The following is a 17,611-nucleotide window of genomic DNA, read 5'->3' on the forward strand; positions in this document are numbered from 1 at the left end:
GCCGCAGCAACTCAGCAGCTTCTAGCCCCCAGGGGGCAAAGGCTGACTGCACTCCCAACTACTGGATCCCAAAGTCCACACTGCACTGACCTCTCAGTGTGTCCTTACCATCTATGGGTTGAAAATTCTGGAAACTGCCACAGCTGCTGGTGATCTGAAGTCTCTCCAGCAGGTGGCTGGTCAGGCCACCCTGGGGCTAAAACATCTGGCTCGCATGGGGTTGGGCTTGGCTCCCAGAGCGCTGTGCTGTCCACTTCCTGCTGGCCTGACGGGCTGTACTCAGTGGGAGGTTAGCTTCTCTATGTCATTTTGTGAGTTCTGTAGCTCCAAAGTTTGTTCAGAGTCACCTTTTACATTAATTGGAGGAGATGAGATGAGATGATAGCCGTAGCCCCGCCTGGAGTTTTTCATTATTAAAACTTTAACTCTTCTTTCTTCCTGTCCTCACCCCTTAATAACTTTTTTTCTTTAATTGGTGTTTTGAACTTTTTCTGAAGAAACCCCTACCTAGGCATGGTGAGAAAATATGCTTTGTTTTTTTTTTTCTTACAGAATTAATCATTGAAACACTAGAGTGCACACAGGGCACACAGTTAGTATATATCAGATGTGGGACATGTACATGGGTTTTCCAGATTCTGAGGCCAGGTTTCTATTTACACTACTCTGCCTGCAATTTTTATTCATGCCTTTTTTTCCTATACCAGATCCATTCCCCAAATGCATCCTCTCCATGAATCCTGCCTTATAACAAAGAAAAATTAAGGCAAAAAACAATTGACTGCCTCTGACATGATGTGTCTCATTCCATTCCTTTAGTTCCCCTACTTCTTAGCCTAGAGGAGGGAAATGTATTTCCTTCTTTCTTTTTTCTGGAACTGAGATTGGTTTTGACTTTGATTATACTCCAGGTATGTACTGTTCTCTTGGTTCTACTTTCCTTGATCTGCATCAGTACAGCCAAGTTTTCCCATGTTTCTCTGAATTTATATTCATTGTTCCTTACATCTTATTCTTCCTTCTTCCTCCTTTCCCTCCATCCACTCCCATATCCTCTTCTTCTACAAGTTCCTTCTCATCCCTCTCCCTTCCTCGCCCTCTACCTCATCTTTTCCTTTTCTTCTCTTCCTTCCTTCTTCTTCCTTCCCTCCTCCTTGCTCTCCACTTCATACTTTTCTTCTTTCCTGCTCCCTCTTCCTCTTCCTTCATTTTCTTCTGTGATTTCATTGATGTTGGAGCTCCTGGTAGGGGAATTCCTTCTACCAGGTCTACATTTTATGTAAACTTAGAGACTTGCTTGCTATGTTTGGAGATTAAGTGACTTGCCTTGGGTTACATAGGTAGTGGAACTTGACCTCATATAGTCTTCATTCCAAGGCTGACTCACCATCCCCACGTGTTTTATGTACAACAGTGTATTTAGCATCACCCACTCCTACCCACCCCCCAGTATTTCATTTCCACAGAAAATACTATTAGAAATACTTCATTTTCTTAGAAAATGTGAATAATACAAAATTGCTTAAATGAACTGCATGGCAGGGTGAATAGTATTTGTTTAGATTCCTAGCAGTTTTGAGCCTAGCTTTCAGAAAAACAGACCATACCTATTTCAGATCATACACTAGCCTTATTGAAAAGATCATGTGTAAAATAAGGGGATTAAGATTTCAAACTGTTAAAAAACAGTAATCATCAAAACTCTTTGATACTGTTTAACAAAAAGAAAAATAGATTAGTGGAGCACACTAGGTAAATAAGATTGAGGAGCAATCAAACACAGTAGCCTACAGGTTGATAGACCAAAGAACATTAACTATTGGGAAGAGGGTTACTGCCCCTTATTTAGAAAAAACTGTTGGGAAAACTGAAATATAACTTGACATAAATTAGATTAAGACCAGCAGCTTACAGCTTGTACCACAATATGTTCCAAATGACTATTTAACCTAGAAGGTTACAAAATAAAAACATTAAAGATGAATAGAAGAAAGTACCTTCCACTATAATCAGGGGGAAAATTCTTAACCAAAAATTATTAGGAAAGATTAAAAGTTGGCAAAATAGATTATTTTGAATCCATAAAGTTAACTTTTTCATGAACAAAATTAATCCACCTATAATAATGCACCTATATTTTCCCTGCTAAGAGCAGGGAAAATCTTTGTATTGGTTATCTTTGATAAGTCTAAGATTAATGCTCAAACATATACACACATGTACACATATGTACATAAACTACATATATATTATAAATAAAATCAAGAACCATAGATAAGCAATAAAAAAATGAAAAATTTTCAAAGAAATTGCAAACTCCTAAATACTATATAAAAGAAACATTTCCAGATAACCTAAGAAAAATGAAAATTTAAAAATTAATGTGAACTTTCAAACCTCACATCCATCAAATTGTCAAAGAAGAAAAAAATTGGAAAATAGTTTTTATTGGAGAGTCTACAGGGACACTAACATGTTGTCAATACAACCAGGAGAACCATATATATAGTGACTTTGTTGTTTTTCAGTCATTTCAGTTGTGTCCGATTCTTCATGGCCCCATTTGGGGTTTTCTTGGCAAAGAAGAAACTGAGGCAAACAGGGTCAAGTGATTTGCCCAGAGTTGCTCATTGGTTAGTCGTAGTCCTTTGTTCTGTAAGAGTAACAAAATGACATCACTATGTGACTTGCCCAGGGACATTCACACAGATAGTAAGTGTCTGAGGATAGATTTGAACTCAGGAAGATGAGAATTCCTGACTCCAGGCCCATTACTGCACATATTTTACCACTTAGCTGCTCAAATATACAGTGAGTACATTAAATGAAAAGGATATGGAGATTAAGGCCAACACTATGTGATGACTTAAAAAAGAAAACCCTTCCTCCTCATTAGAAATTGTAGGTGTCTACATATATGGAATACTTTATCTACTTTTCTACTGAGAAGAGGAAAACATTTTATTACTAATTACCCATTGTTGGTCTCAATTTCCATGTTCTCAGTTAACTGTGCATTACATTATAATCCATTTTTGTCTTCTTTGGGGGTAACTAACTGTTGGCAGTGCTGTCAGGCAGGATACTGCCTTTCCAATGGCCCCTCTTTTCCAACGTGGTTTTTACCAACACCCTCTCTCCCTCCCTCTCCCCTTCCCTCCTTCACTATCTAAAGCTGTAGGATTGATTTGATTATGACTGCTTGTTCTGAGTTCTTGCTTCTCCACCCAACACCCAACCCCCATTATTTGAGCCTAAAAAATTTCATCCCTCTGCTTAAGTAATTTGCACCGAAGAATACAATATAGTTGGAGAATTTTATTCTTTACATATTTTTTTACTTTGATAGAGTAAGATAAATCATAAAAATTTAAAGCTGGAATAGACTTTAGAGATTATGTGGTTTAACTCCCTCATTTTGTAGATTAAGAAATTTGATGCCCCAAGAGATGACTAAATTGTCTTTGTCAGTTATTCATCCAATAAACATTAAGTTCCTACCTGATCATTAATTAATTTTTTTTAAAAAAAACTCTATCTAACATTTGGCATGACTAATTACAGGGCCAAAAACAAAACCACAAGGAACTATAAACATTTAAGTTGTGTAACTCCACAGATGATCAAGATTCTTGTTCTTTTTAATATAGTAACTCATTTTCCATAGCACTTGAATTTTATGAAGTAGTTTCCAATTACACAGCACTTTGATGTGGTAGATGGAACCAGGTATTAATAATTCAAGGATGTTCAACCTCCAAATGATGGATGAGGAGAAGTGTCAGGATAATTTGGTCATGGCCCTACCCTTTGTTCCTATCCTGACCCCAAAACCATATTTCATTTTTTTTTCATTTTGATAATATTGGAATTTCTTCACAGTGAACTATGGGATTTTAATTTGGGGCAGTTTTGTCAGAAAATCCAAAGAACAATTTTGCCTTTTTTCTAATTTTAGAACACATTTGGAAAATTAGGGCATTATTTTGCCTAGAAATGTAAGACATTGCAAAAACTAGTCATTTACTGCATTATCTTGATGCTTTCATAATGATATATGCATATACTTGACCACTTTATTTTATAGATCTTTTAGTCATAAAGATGGAGCTGTTCATAATAAGTATTCAACAGGAATCCTTTAATAAAATTTCTTCAGGTTCTGGTTATTTCATGGCTTTTTTCTCCCATGATTTTCCTTTTTTCTTCTTTTTTTGTTAATTGTTTGTTTAGGAAAGGCTTACTGCACAGCTAGCACATAAAGATGGTGACCTACAGAAATGGCGAGAAGAAAGAGATCAGCTGGTTTTGGCATTAGAAGTACAGCTCAAAACACTGGTCTCCAGTAACATGCAGAAAGATAGTGAAATTGAGCGACTGAAAAGGACAACATCAGAGGACCCTGGACAGGTTAGTGAAAGTCCATTTTCTTCACCTTTTGATTTAGTTTGGACACGGGGATTGTTGGTTAACGTTTAAACTTTTAAAAAGTTGCAGTTCAGAGTACTATAAAGAGTCTGAAATGTTGGGTTCATATAGGAGAAAGAGCCTTGGAATGGGAATCAGACCATCCTAGTTTTGATTCATTATAATTACTACATTGCCTATTCACAGGGTGCTTGTGATTGTCAAATAAGATGTAAATGCATGTAAAAAACTTTGCAGTCTTAAAATACTATATAAATGTGACCTATTATTATCTGTAAAGATTCATACTTTGTGTTTCTCAATTCTGTAAATGTCATTTCAGTTTCTGGAATTCTCCCTTGTTTCCTGAGATTTCCTGCATATTCTTTGATCCTCTTGAGCTGTTTCTTGGGTTGTATTTTCTAATGGTGTGTGGATTATTCAGTCATTCTAAAAGTTTTTTTTCATACATTTTATTTTTACTATTTGTAAAAATTAATTTTATTTTTTCAGTTGTTAGACATTTTTTCTCCCTTTCCTCCCCACTGCATTGATTAGAGTTCTTAATATATATTTTTTAAAGAAGTTGGAGTTAAGTAACTTGCCCAAGGTTACACAGCCAGTTTTTTTGTATGGGTGTTAAGTATCTGAGGTTGGAACCAATCCTGGGTCCTCCTGACTCCGGGACCAGCGCTCTTACTCACTGCACCACCTAGCTGCCCCAATATTTTTTTTTTTTTTGCTTTTTGGAGGGCAAATGGGGTTAAGTGATTTGCCCAAGGTTACATGTCTAATTTTTGTGTTAAGTGTCTGAGGCCGGATTTGAACTCAGGTCCTCCTGACTCCAGGGCCAGTGCTCTATTCACTGCACCACCTAGCCTTAGAGTTCTTAATATTAAAAAAAATTGTTCATTTTTTACAATGTAGATATTACATAATATAAATTGCTTTGCTTTTATTCACTTTGTATTAGTTCTCATATATCCTTCTCTGGTTTCTCTAAAATTGTCTCCAGTTGTTTTTTTAATGATCACATTTCTTGCTCCTTTACAGTGTATATAGTTTTGTTTTCTATTCTATCAAGTCCACTGTTGTTTCACTTTTTAAAAGGTTTAAGTAAATAGAGGCAGCCAGGATAGACAGTGATATCTAAGAGCTTGGCAGTGAAAGAAGAGAGAGAGAGAGACTAAATCAAAGGGAAGAAAGGATCAAGTAAAAGTTTAAAAATCCTTTTTATTGTTAAACTTTGTTTTGACCCAACAGGCATGACCCCACAGACATTCCAACCCTTAAAAAAAATGCATTTCTGGGGCAGCTAGGTGGCGCAGTGAATAAGAGCGCTGGCCCTGGAGTCTGGAGGACCTGGGTTCGATTCCGGCCTCAGATACTTAACACCCACACAAAATAACTGGCCGTGTAACCTTGGGCAAGTTACTTAACCCCAATTGCTTAAAAAAAATGCATTTCCTCAAAATTGCTAAGCTGCCTAATAGAGCAGTTATATAATTGGTAGTACAGTGTCATTTTCCCACTCTTCTAACTTAGCTGTTAAGGGCATTCCTTCTCAGCCATCCTTGATGATGTCTTAACAGTCATCACTCGATTACCATTTAGTTATTTGGAATGGCAGATGGAAAAGGGAAAAGCCCACCCACCCCTCAGTTTTAATTAGTAGAATTGATAGCAGGAAAGACTTCTCCTACTTATTGAGATTTCTTCCCATTACAGCAGCATTTTATTATGAACTGGCTGTATGGGGTATTCAGGGAGGGCTAGCACCTCTGGTATGAGGGCTGCCCTGGCCCTTTTCAGGGCTGCTCATCCACCTTTAGTGTTCATCTGCCTCCCAACTCTCACCTGTGGCTTCAAGAAGCGGTAGCATTTGCAGCACCTATACTCTAGTAAAACTGTCTTGGCAGATGGACTAGGCTTGGTTAGGGTAGTTTAGAAGGATGTCTACCCCAAGCATGTGAAGACTTTCCTGGCAGAATGGGCAAATGGGAAGAACTTATTCTAATGGCCATGAAGGCAGCTGAAGCAGGCTCTGTGAAGCGATGCCAAAGTCATCCACTACATCGCAGGCCATCTATAGTCGTCTTGACTTTTGTCTTCCCACTGGACTTTGGTGACTCTGGAAGAGTGAAGCTGATGACTCTGTTCAGTCCTGCCTCACTTAAATCCAATTCACTTGTAAGTCAAGATCACCTTGGGATGTCAACAATTCTCTTCACAAACAAAGGACAAACAGCAACAGTGGGAACTGAGTATTAATCATCCACTTTGACAAGTTTTACCAGCTGCTCTAGGCCCCATTATTTCTGACCCAGGGGATAGCAGACCTCCTTTGTTGTCTTTTATCAGCAGGTAGCTGTCAGCCATCCATCTCAAGTCAATTCATACCTTCAGAAGGGCATTACCAACCACGAGGCCTCTTCTTTTGATCTTTACTGCATGGTCTCTCATCTGATGGCTCCTATGGATCTCCTTTTATCATCCCCCAGAGAATCAATATCTGCTGCTTCCTCAGCTCCTCTCATTTTCAGAAAAAGTTTTGTATTTGTTTATTTCCAAGTGTTAAGTGGTCTTTCTTCCCTTCCTCCTTTTGTTGGACATTTTTCAGCCTCCATCTTCCTGATGGAGGTCAGAGGGTCAGAGTCCACCTCTGCCTCTTCAGAGTCTTTTGGTTCTTGGTTTTAACACGTGATTCCTTCTAGCTTTTAAAGAAACACTTCATTGCCTCTAATAATCTGCCATGTGGAGAGATATTCTTCAATTCCTATTACCTTTTCTTTTAGTCAGTTGGATAGGTTTAGATATAATTTGCTGTATAATATAATTTAATGTTGATTTTGATCTGTATTCTAAGTTAATAGACTGATTAATGAGTCCTTTTCAGGCATCTAACGTGTAATCAGTTCCGTTTTTGACAAGTGCTAAACAACGTCACAGAAAATTAAATTGATTACACATAAATGCAGGAGTTCTTATACTTTATGTGTGTTACAGCCCCCTTTGGCAGACTGGTGAAGCCTGTGGTTCTCTTTTAGAAATAATGTTTGTTGCCTGCATTCATAATTTAAAAGAAAAGCAAAATTTCAGTCAGAAGGTAGTGAAAAGAAAAATGTAACATTTTTCTCATCTAAGCTCACAGATACTCCCCTCTGTTGCCTTCCAAATCTAGCCAAAGATCATGAACCCTATATTAAGAACACCTTCCATAATCTAAAGGACATGAATAGTAATAGCTTTAAATACATTATCTGAGTTTGTTTGGGCTATTGACCTATTAGATCTAATTAGAAGTGAGGATAAAGGTAGACAACTAAAACAACTTCACTCTGATACAATACTTAATGAAATTTTTTTTGTATCTGGATAGGTTATTTGAATTCTCTAGGGAAACAATGTTCTATTTTTATTTTGAAATACCGGGCCATAAAGTAATGTTTAAAATATAAAAATGAAGGAAATAGCTATATATGGCTTTCTACAACTTTAAAACATTTTGATGTGTAAAGATAAAACAATTTAGCTTTCAATTATTTTATCTGTATAATCATGTTTTAAATATAGGATGATAAGCATACAATAAAAGAATTGGAGATACTGTTAGCTGAGAAAGATGACATCATTAAAAAGTTTAAAGAATTGAATTCTGAGAATTCTAATGCTTTACAAGTAACAGCTTTGACTACATCCGATGTAGAGGTGAACACAGGGAAACAGTTGTCTCCTAATGTACAGGTAAGCTGGAGTTGAAGTTTAAAAAAAAAGTTTTTTAAAGAGGTGTTTTTAAATTTTGATGGCTGGAATTTTAAATATTATTGTATTTTTTCAATACAACTTGAGTGTGACTATAAAGTAATGAGGTTGTTTCATGGATATCATTTTTTGCTATAGCCTTATCCTTTTCTTCCTGCCAAGTAACTGAATTCTAATTTTTCTAGAATAGCTACTCAACAATTCAGGAACGGAGTTAAAAATCTATGGGTTTTTTTCTTAACCCTTTGTGACATTGGCACTTGACATATTATTGAGAATAACAACAATAATGAAAATTTTGTTATGTAATCATATGTTTTCATGACTGGATAGCTAGGTGGCACAATGGATAGAGTGCAGAGTTCAGATCTGGCCTTTGACACATACTAGCTGTGTGACCCTAGGCAAGTCACTTAACCCTGTTTGCCTCAGTTCCCTCATCTGTAAAATGAGCTAGAGAAGGAAATAGTAAATTGTAGTGCCATTGTGATATGATGTAGCACCTACGGCATCTATGAATATGCCAGCATGATTCTGAATCGCAAAAATATAATGGATTCTCCACATGTAAGATAGAACCAAAACATTTATTCAAACACCAGAAAGCCAAATTCATCATAGCAACAAAGAAATGTATATACAATAACAACGCAGAGGGCACCGCTATCCCCAGGCCTCCTTCCTGCTAGGGTCTTCCCACAAAGAAACACTCAGCTCAGTGCCTGCTTCCTCTGTCTCCCTCAGCTCTAACTGCTCTGACCAACTTCTTCTCAGCTCTGCTCTACCCTTCCTGCTCCATCTGCTCAACAAACTCCTCCTACCACAGACTCATGTGACTCAAGCAGGTCACATGGGCCTATTAATGTATGGGAAAGATCTTCCCATTTAGCAAAAATACATTAACAATACACAAACCACTCCAGTATCTTTGCCAAGAAAACCCCAAATGGGATCATGAAGAGTTAGATGTGACTGAAAACAAGTAAACAACAACAACAATAGCAATCATGTTTTCACAGATACTGTATTATCCTCACACATCTATAGTTTTAGAAGAGCTGTTAACTAAGTTGAGTGGAGAAAGTAATCCTGAGACCTCTTTTTTTTTTTTTTTGAGGAAATAAAAAATTCAGGGAACAGTCTGTTCTCTTTTCTAACTGTGGTGGGTGGGGTGCTGAGGGGGGAAGGGACCCGCCCCCATCTTAGTACTTAACTCACACAAAGCCTAGTTTCAGTTGTGACTTCAATTCTGTAAACATTTACTAAGCACCTACTGTGTGCCAGGCACTGTGCTAAAAACTGGGGATACCAATAAGAAAAAGACAGTCTGTATGCCCTCAAGGGGCTTACAATCTAATAGGGGAAGACAACCTACAAAAAAGAACTAAAAAGGAGTGGTGCTGCTCCACAGCATTCCAGGGATTTGAGAGCTGATCATGGAAAATGGAGTTACCTAGAAGGTTGTGAGCCTTCTGTAAAGGCTTTTGGAAGAATTCATTGCTCTTCCATCAAGCCCTCTAATCAGAAGGGTGAGCAACTAGGACGAGGTGAGAACATGTAGAGTATCAAAATCTGAGTCAGGCTGCATGATGATGAGATTTTTAGGTCTTTCTGCTACCCTTCAGAGAAAGATATTTTATATTTCTGTGAGCACAGCAAGATGTTTTCATAACATTCTCATTTACCATAAACTGGGGAGTTAATAGCACATGGCTTTGAAACTTTATCTTCACAATACATAATAGTTTGACTGAATAAATATTTCACCCCCTAGCTTTTTTAAAGTGTGTGTGAGTGTGCAAGTGTGCGTGTGTAGGTTCATGTGTGTGTGTGTGTGTGTGTGGGGGTATACACTCTGAAAAGTAATTATACAGAGTAACTTCCAAGAGTTAAAGGTTTTTCATTATGTGGGTGTTCTGTTCATGGGTATCGATGTTAAGGATGTCAGTTGAGGGTTTACATGGAGGAACAGAATGAAACCCAGGGCACATGGAAGCAGATCCTGCAGGAAAGATCATAGGAGAATAATTAATTAGGAGATAATTACTATCATCCAGACATGAGTTAATAAGGCCCTAGATTTGTGCAGCATGAAGTGAAATAGAATGGGAAAAAAAAGAATGTGAGACATCATAAAAGTAGCATTTACAGGATTTAAAATTCAAGATGACACTGAAATTTGGGCCTTGAGGACTGGGAGAATAGTAGCCACAAGACTTGGCAAGTCATTTAAAGGTTGGAGGAAGATGAATGCTTCATCTTCATACTTTAATCCACTTTACAATTTGTAGCAACTGGTTTGGGTTTATATGATTTTTCAAGACTAAAATATTTTTCAAAATTTCATAACTCATGTTAATCTTCTGCTTTAAGGAAAAGGACGAACAAAATTTGGATAGCAGCAAGTCTGGAACAGTTCTTCCCAATAGCTGCCAGTCTGAAAATGTTCTTCCTCCTAATTCCGACAAAGTCAAGAGGGAGATGTCATCAGTGCTTTGCCCAAGTGATGAGCTCTCTGTGGCTGAAATAGAGGTGGGTCCATTGTTCTACAAATGAGTTTGATGGCATTATCATCAATGGCACAGACTTAGAAAAATTATACTTTAAAACTTAATTTGATCAATATCTAGTTTATTTTCAATTGAGAGAATATTTAACTATTTGATAAGATATTAAAATATTCTCATAGATATGTGCAAAACTTATCCTAACTTGCCCCCCAAAGCATGAGCATGTATCAATATAAGCAAACCTGATATATATATATATGGAGATGTAGATTTGTACAACATTTTAGTTTTCAGGTGATTATTTATAGTATCCTTAATATTACAAATCAGCTTCATACAGGGCTCCTTTAAATAAGGAGCTACAGTAGCCACTGGAAATCTGAAATAGTTACTAAAAAAGATGAACAGAATTTTCCCTGACACAGTTATTGTATGAACTAAAGTACACCTGTTACTTTGGGGAGGGGGGGGGGAAGATAAATTAACTATAATTTGCAGGCTTTTTGTTCTTCCTCTCTTTTTCCTTTTTATCTTTTGGATAAGGTTGAATGTCAAATATTGAGAGCTGCAATTGGAAAGTAGCACATCATTGGCTTGACTCTAGGGCAGCAGTGATTTTAGAAATTCCCAGTGGAGATTCACCCAGCTTACTGTCTTTATGTCATTCTTAGGGAAAAGATAAGTCATACTTAATTCTTTATTTATAAGCTTTTTTCTAAAAATTCTGAACTTAACAGACACCTGTAGCAGCAAGCACCCTGACACACCCAGGATGGCCTGCTAGCACAGGTTCTTTGATCTGCTTTCCTTAAAGGTAAGCAACTTTTAAAGGGGTCAACAATCTACTTTAATTACATTTACTGGTTCAGGGGAAAGGTCAGCACCCTGAATGTGGAGAAAACACAAGCAGAGAAATTAGCACAAAGATCAACAGACAGGGCTCCAGCTGTCTGACATAGCAATATTGCTATATACTTTAAATATATCTCTGGATCCAGGGAGCACAGACATCTAAGCAGTCAGGGCCGGGAGAGGGATTCTGAACGTACTCAGTGTCTCAACCAGGAAATCACAAGATCCTTCTCATGAGTGAACCCTGAAAGCAAATCACTAACCTCCCAGAATATATAACAAAGACTCAGCATTTGATTCGCTGAGTGCCAAGGAGCTTGAAAATCCTTGTGCCCCAGCACATACTTGGAAACTCCCTGTAGGCCAGAGCCTGATTAGCTCTGGGCCAGGGCTCTATGTGCCTATTAATGGGCAGGGAAGATCTTCAAATTCCCTTAACATTACAACGCCATAAAACATTTCTACATACAACAGAGATTGTAAAAAGAGGATTGCATATAAAACTGAAACGCCATTCATTCTATAGCAGTCTTAAAACGAAGTGTATGATAACTTAGCGCCCTCAAAACTGCCCTAACTTTCTTTGCTTCCCTCTGAATCACCCTATGTACTCTGCCCCTTTAAAGATACTTCAAAGGGCTTCCTCTTTTTTCTTTTCTTTATTTCATGATTACTCCTCTCCTTCAATGCTTCCTGCAGCCAGAAACAGGATTTAAAAAAACAACCAACCTTGTAACAAATAAACATACCCAAACAAAACAAATCCATATGGTGGCCACATCCAAGAATGTATGTCTCCTTCCACATGTTGTTGAGTCCATCATCTCTCCATGAGGGTGTGGGTAATGTTCATCATTAAACAGTTCCTCTGGAAACTGATCCTTTAAAATTGTTTTTCTTTACATTGTTGTTGACATCCTATTAACTTAACACTTCCCCCGTTCTTGCTTCCTAGAATTCATTGAAATGATTTGTTTTATCATTTCTTATGATGCAGTAATAGTCCTTCAGATACACAATTCAGATATTTCTCAATTGATAGAAACCTTCTTTGCTTCCAAACTGATAGAAACCCTTCTTTGCTTTTTTTTTTCTTTTCCTTTCAGTATTCCTCCTTTAGGATCAGGAAGGGCTTTTTGTTTGTTTGTTGGTTTGTGACTATTCCCTCCCCACTATTATCCTTCCTCTTTACCATTCCTCCCCCATCCACTCCTGTTTCTCTCTTGAGTTCGATATGTTTTTACTGTGACACATGAAAGATGAAATAACTGAGGAAACAAAGGGTCGAGTTTCTAAGTATATCTATTTATTAGTAATCAGAGTATGCCAATTGCATAACCAGTCAGAACCAGGCCTCCTCAACTTTGACACTACAGGGGGAGACAGATTTTTATACATTAAAAACAATTATCCAAATAGGCTCCTGACTCTGGTCTGTTGGCTTTTGAATTCTTTCTTTCTGGTTACTTGTGGTGTTTTTTTCCAGACTTAGGAGTTCTGGATTTTGGCCTTTTCTTGCCTGAGACTGTCTTTTTTTTTTTTTATAAGTCCCTTTATTTCTTTTTTTTTTTAATTTGTTTGTTTCCTTTTAATTTACAGGATTCAATTCCACAATTCCTTGAATTTCACATTTTGTCCCCCTCCCTCCCCTCTCCCCCCCATGGCGTCTTATAATCAAGTATAGGATCTGTAGATACTTTCACATTATACAATGGTCAGGTTATAAGGATGGATTGTACCAGCTGGGATGAAAAATGGTATAGAGGACATAAAATCAAATAAGAGAACAAAAAAGATCAGGTATTTTGCTTCCACCTGGATATAAATTTAGTTCTTTCTAGTTCTTTCTCTGGATGCACGTTTTTCTCTCCATCATGCGTCTTTTGGGGTTGACTTATATCCCTGCATTGTTGAGAAGAGTCCAGTCTATCAAAGTTGGTCATCACACATATGTTGTGTCTGTAATTGTGTACAAATTCCTCCTGGTTCTACTCTTCTCACTCAGCATCAGTTCTTTTAAGCCTCTCCAGGTAAATATGAAGACTGTCTGCTCCCCGTTTCTTATAGCGCAATAATATTCCATAACATGCATATACCACAACTTGTTCATCCATTCCCCAATTGATGGACACCCCCTTAATTTCCAATTCTTTGCCACAACAAAAAGAGCTGCTATAAACATTTTTGTACATATGGGTCTTTCTCCCATTTCTATGATCTCTTTGGGATATAACCCTAGGAGTGGTATTGCTGGATCAAAGGGTATGAAAGTATTTATAGCCCTTTGGGCATAGTTCCAGATTGCTCTCCAGAAAGGCTGGATCAGTTCACAGATCCACCAACAATGCATTAGTGTTCCAGTTTGCCCACATCCTCTCCACTGGGACTGTCTTTTTAGCATTTCTTTCACCAAGTAGTTTGCTCTTTGATTCTAATACATATAGGAGGTTTCCTTTTATGATTTTTTGAAACATAATGTACAGGCTTTTTTTTTTTAATCCCAGTTTTCAGGGAGTTCAAGGATTCTTAAATTCTCTCTCCTTGACCTGCTTTCTACATCACTTGTTTTTGTAGTAGGCTATTTTCTGTCTTTTGCTTCATTTCTTATTGGTATTCACATAGTTCATTGTGGGAATTCATTTTTTTCCTTTGAGTTTCTGCTTATTGTTGCAGTTACTCTCTCCTTCCAGTTTGGATTTTTGGACATCTCCAGATCTATTATAATTCTTTATAGTAGTTTGGTTCTTCATCTCACTAACCTTAATTTATGCACTGGGACTTTGTGCCAAGGCCGGGCTTCTCTACTTGTACTTTGTAACAGAGAATCCTTGATCTCAGCCTGGATCACTTGAGTTCCTAAGCTGACCTCTACTTACTGGGGTTAGAGCCGTTTGGATATTTGAGTTTGGGGTGCTGGATCTTCAGGGATTTTTTTTTCTGTGTTTCAGGACTGAATGCTAAGGACCTGGGCCTGTGGGTCCTGATCACAGACCTGCTATGATCACAGGCATACTTTCTACTGGTTGCTATCTCTTCTAGTTCCTTTACTGTGAGTTCTTCATAATCTTGGGGATTTCTTGGAGTAAGCTTCTGCTGTTGATACCATCAACCCTATTTGGAGTTGGGCTGTTGAGGCTGCCATCTGGTTTACCTGAGCATGGGTACCACATTTTCTAGCAACCCAGTTTCCTATTGCTTAGAAAGATTGACCTTTTATGTAGTCATTTGGTTGTGGAAGTTCCTTACTATAATTTCATTTAATTTCTTGGTCATTACTGGTGTGACTTTTAAGGTAGTATTCTGGTTTAGTTGAGCTACTTGCATTTGTTTAGATGGCCCTCTTGGCTAGCAAAAGTCACATTTAATTCTGCCTGAAATGATCCTGTTTGCCACCTAATTTTTTGTAGTTTTATTTGAACCTTTTATACTATTTCTTGGTATGCCCCACTTCTCCATCTAAATATAGCTTTTCCTTTTAATAGAGAAAAACAATTAAGTAAAACCAACCCCATCAATAACCAAATCTTCAGTACATGCAACTCTGTTCCTGTAGATCTCCAGCTCTGTAAAGAGGTGGAAGGACTTGTTATCTGTCCTCTACCAACCACCCCTTTCCTCTTACCACAAAGACAAGACTCGCTGCAGACATAAAGGATCAGTGACTTGGGAAAATGTTTAAAGCTTGAAGCTTTCTGCAGGGCTGCTTTGAACATTTTGCTTCTTAGAATTTTATGTTGTAATTGTACATGGTTGGCCATATTTAATATTTTCAGAAATGGTTGACTACAGACCCGCAGTGCTAAGAGCTGCAGGTGAGCAGAAATATTGTGATGAGGGCAAAGGAAGGACCACTCCCTTCACTTCTTCCTACACTTCTCTTCTACTCTCACTACTAAATTTCTTTTTTTTTTTCTTTTTGGAGGGCAATTGGGGTTAAGTAACTTGCCCAAGGTTACATGGCTAGTTTTTTTGTGTGGGTGTTAAGTGTCTGGGTCCTCCTGACTCCAGGGCCGGCGCTTTACTCACTGTGCCACCTAGCCCCCCCTTCTCACTACTAATTTTGACTTGTGGGCTCCAAGTGCTCACAAGAGATCAACCAAGAGAATTGTTTGGATATGACCCCTTAGTGTCCTCCTCCTTTCACTAGATAAGTTAGGGTTACTTTTGGGGTTCACAGGAAATAACTCTAAAGGGAATTTGATTAGATTCCTTCATCCATTTTATTTTCCATACTTACAGTTGCTTTCTGAATCAGTAATTTTATGATACACTAAAGACTACATCCATGGGGGAAAAAAAAGACCCTATGCACAGAACTTAGCTATTCTAATAAGGCTATTTGGAAGACAGTATATGCAGTCAATAGAAGTTTCAGGAGAGTTAGGAAGGGGAAGGAATATTCACCAGGTCTGTGCCTTAAGCTATATCCATTAGTGATTAGGGAAAGGGCTAAGACTGGAAACTCAGCAAATGTCTAGTTAAGGGGAGGTTGCAGCACCATATATAGAGTGGCAGCCCCAAAAGTTGTTTTCTGCCAGTTGCCTGGGTGGTGCAGAGACCTGTGGTTTCAAATCACTTATCTGGGAGAGGGAGGAGTACCAATTAGCAAAAATCTTGGGAGGGCTATAGCATCAAGTGTGATTCACAAGATTTCCCTTATTAAACGGAAAAAAAGGTCCCATTTCTGAGACATATCAGTAGCATTTCAGTTGTCTTGTTCCTAGGAATTTGAAGGCAGCGATTGGCCAGGTGGGATGAACAGCATAGGATAGAAAGGGTCTATTTAGGTAGAATTCTATTATCTGTAGGAATTATGGTGCTACCAAACACTACTTCGTTTGGGCTGAGATAAGCATTAACATGATTTTGGAAACATAGATCTTTCCAGGGGAAAAATGCAAAATTGAGAAGGGCAGCAGATTGCATAGGTAAGTAGACAAAAACCATCAGTAGGAACTGAATTGTAAACATTTATTGTCTCTAAATAATTTTACCACTACCATGTCCTTGAGGCATGTATTTTTTGGGGGGTAATGGATAATGAAGCCTTTGCTTTAAGCAATTAGATGGTTTCCTTAGAATTCTGCCCTTTGGGAATGCTGGCCCAGATAGAGATGGAACTTCGACAGATTCTAATATTAGAGAGAAAAGGCCTCATTTGATCCATATTACCATGTTTAGATAGTTGGTGAGTGATATCAATATGTTTATATGTTTTCTAGCAAATGATATCAATTTGTTTGCATTCACAGCATGAAGATGGCACTTGCAATTACAAAAATCTTAAATGGAAAACATGTATTTATATTCACTATTAGAAAAGCTATACAAACCAGGCATGGAAAGTATTGTCCGAGTCATAATTTTGTCAACACTAATACATAAACTTATAATAAAATTAAAAAGACTTTTACAAAACAGTTTTAAAGACTAAGTTTAATGTTTAGAATCATGTTTACAAAAAATAGTAAATGATTATAAGCAAAAACATTTTAGTTTTGAGAAAGACACCAAAAGGTAGGAGTCAAGGTGATAGATTTATATGTTAGTATTTTAGACTCCTCTATGGAGTACTATAATAGTAAAGGAATTTGAAGATCTTCTCAGCCGCTTAATAAGCCTAAGTGAATTTGAGGAACTTCCCTGGTTTGAAAATATACTCTGCCCCCTAATAGACTGAATATGGTCACATGGAACCTATGGTGGGAGGAGTTTGCTGAAGGGTGGAGCAGAGCCTAACAGGAGAAGCTTGCTTAGTTTTTCAGGAAGGTACAACTTTTGTTACTTTGTAATTAGGCAGTGGGTCATGAAGGTTGTGATGCTCTCTGACCCTAGAGAAGGCTATATATACCTCTGAGGTGAGGTTGCTTTGGGGCTCACTTTGGGAAGAGTTGTATGATTTGGCCAGATGAGACTCTGGGCAGCCATTGAGCCCCCCAGCTTTGAAAACCCAGATGTTGGTGCTTCTCTCTCTGGTAACCAACTATGTGTAGGTATGTGATGGTCAGACAGCTAGAAGCCCTGTCTGTTGAATTGTGTTATTTTCTCTGTCTGTATTTTTTGTCTGCTTGTAACTTCTG

At 37.8% G+C, this 17,611-nt stretch overlaps 1 protein-coding gene across 6 annotated transcripts in view; it reads left to right on the forward strand.

Annotated features, from left to right (window-relative positions):
- The window catches only part of KIF20B (kinesin family member 20B), a 111,343-nt gene that overhangs the window by 78,817 nt on the left and 14,915 nt on the right, over positions 1-17,611 (forward strand). For 5 of the 6 annotated variants that reach the window (XM_069099193.1, XM_069099192.1, XM_069099194.1 and 2 more), the window contains 3 exons: positions 4,234-4,410; positions 7,981-8,151; positions 10,543-10,701. In XM_069099193.1, coding sequence (XP_068955294.1) covers positions 4,234-4,410; positions 7,981-8,151; positions 10,543-10,701 — 507 coding nt within the window. The remainder of the gene's footprint in view (positions 1-4,233; positions 4,411-7,980; positions 8,152-10,542; positions 10,702-17,611) is intronic. The other variant, XM_069099197.1, reaches the window with a different exon arrangement.

The sequence above is a fragment of the Petaurus breviceps genome, unplaced genomic scaffold (genome assembly GCF_028583685.1).
Source record: "Petaurus breviceps papuanus isolate PSGF00001 unplaced genomic scaffold, PetGlider_PUasm1.0 37, whole genome shotgun sequence".
Lineage (NCBI taxonomy): Eukaryota > Metazoa > Chordata > Mammalia > Diprotodontia > Petauridae > Petaurus > Petaurus breviceps.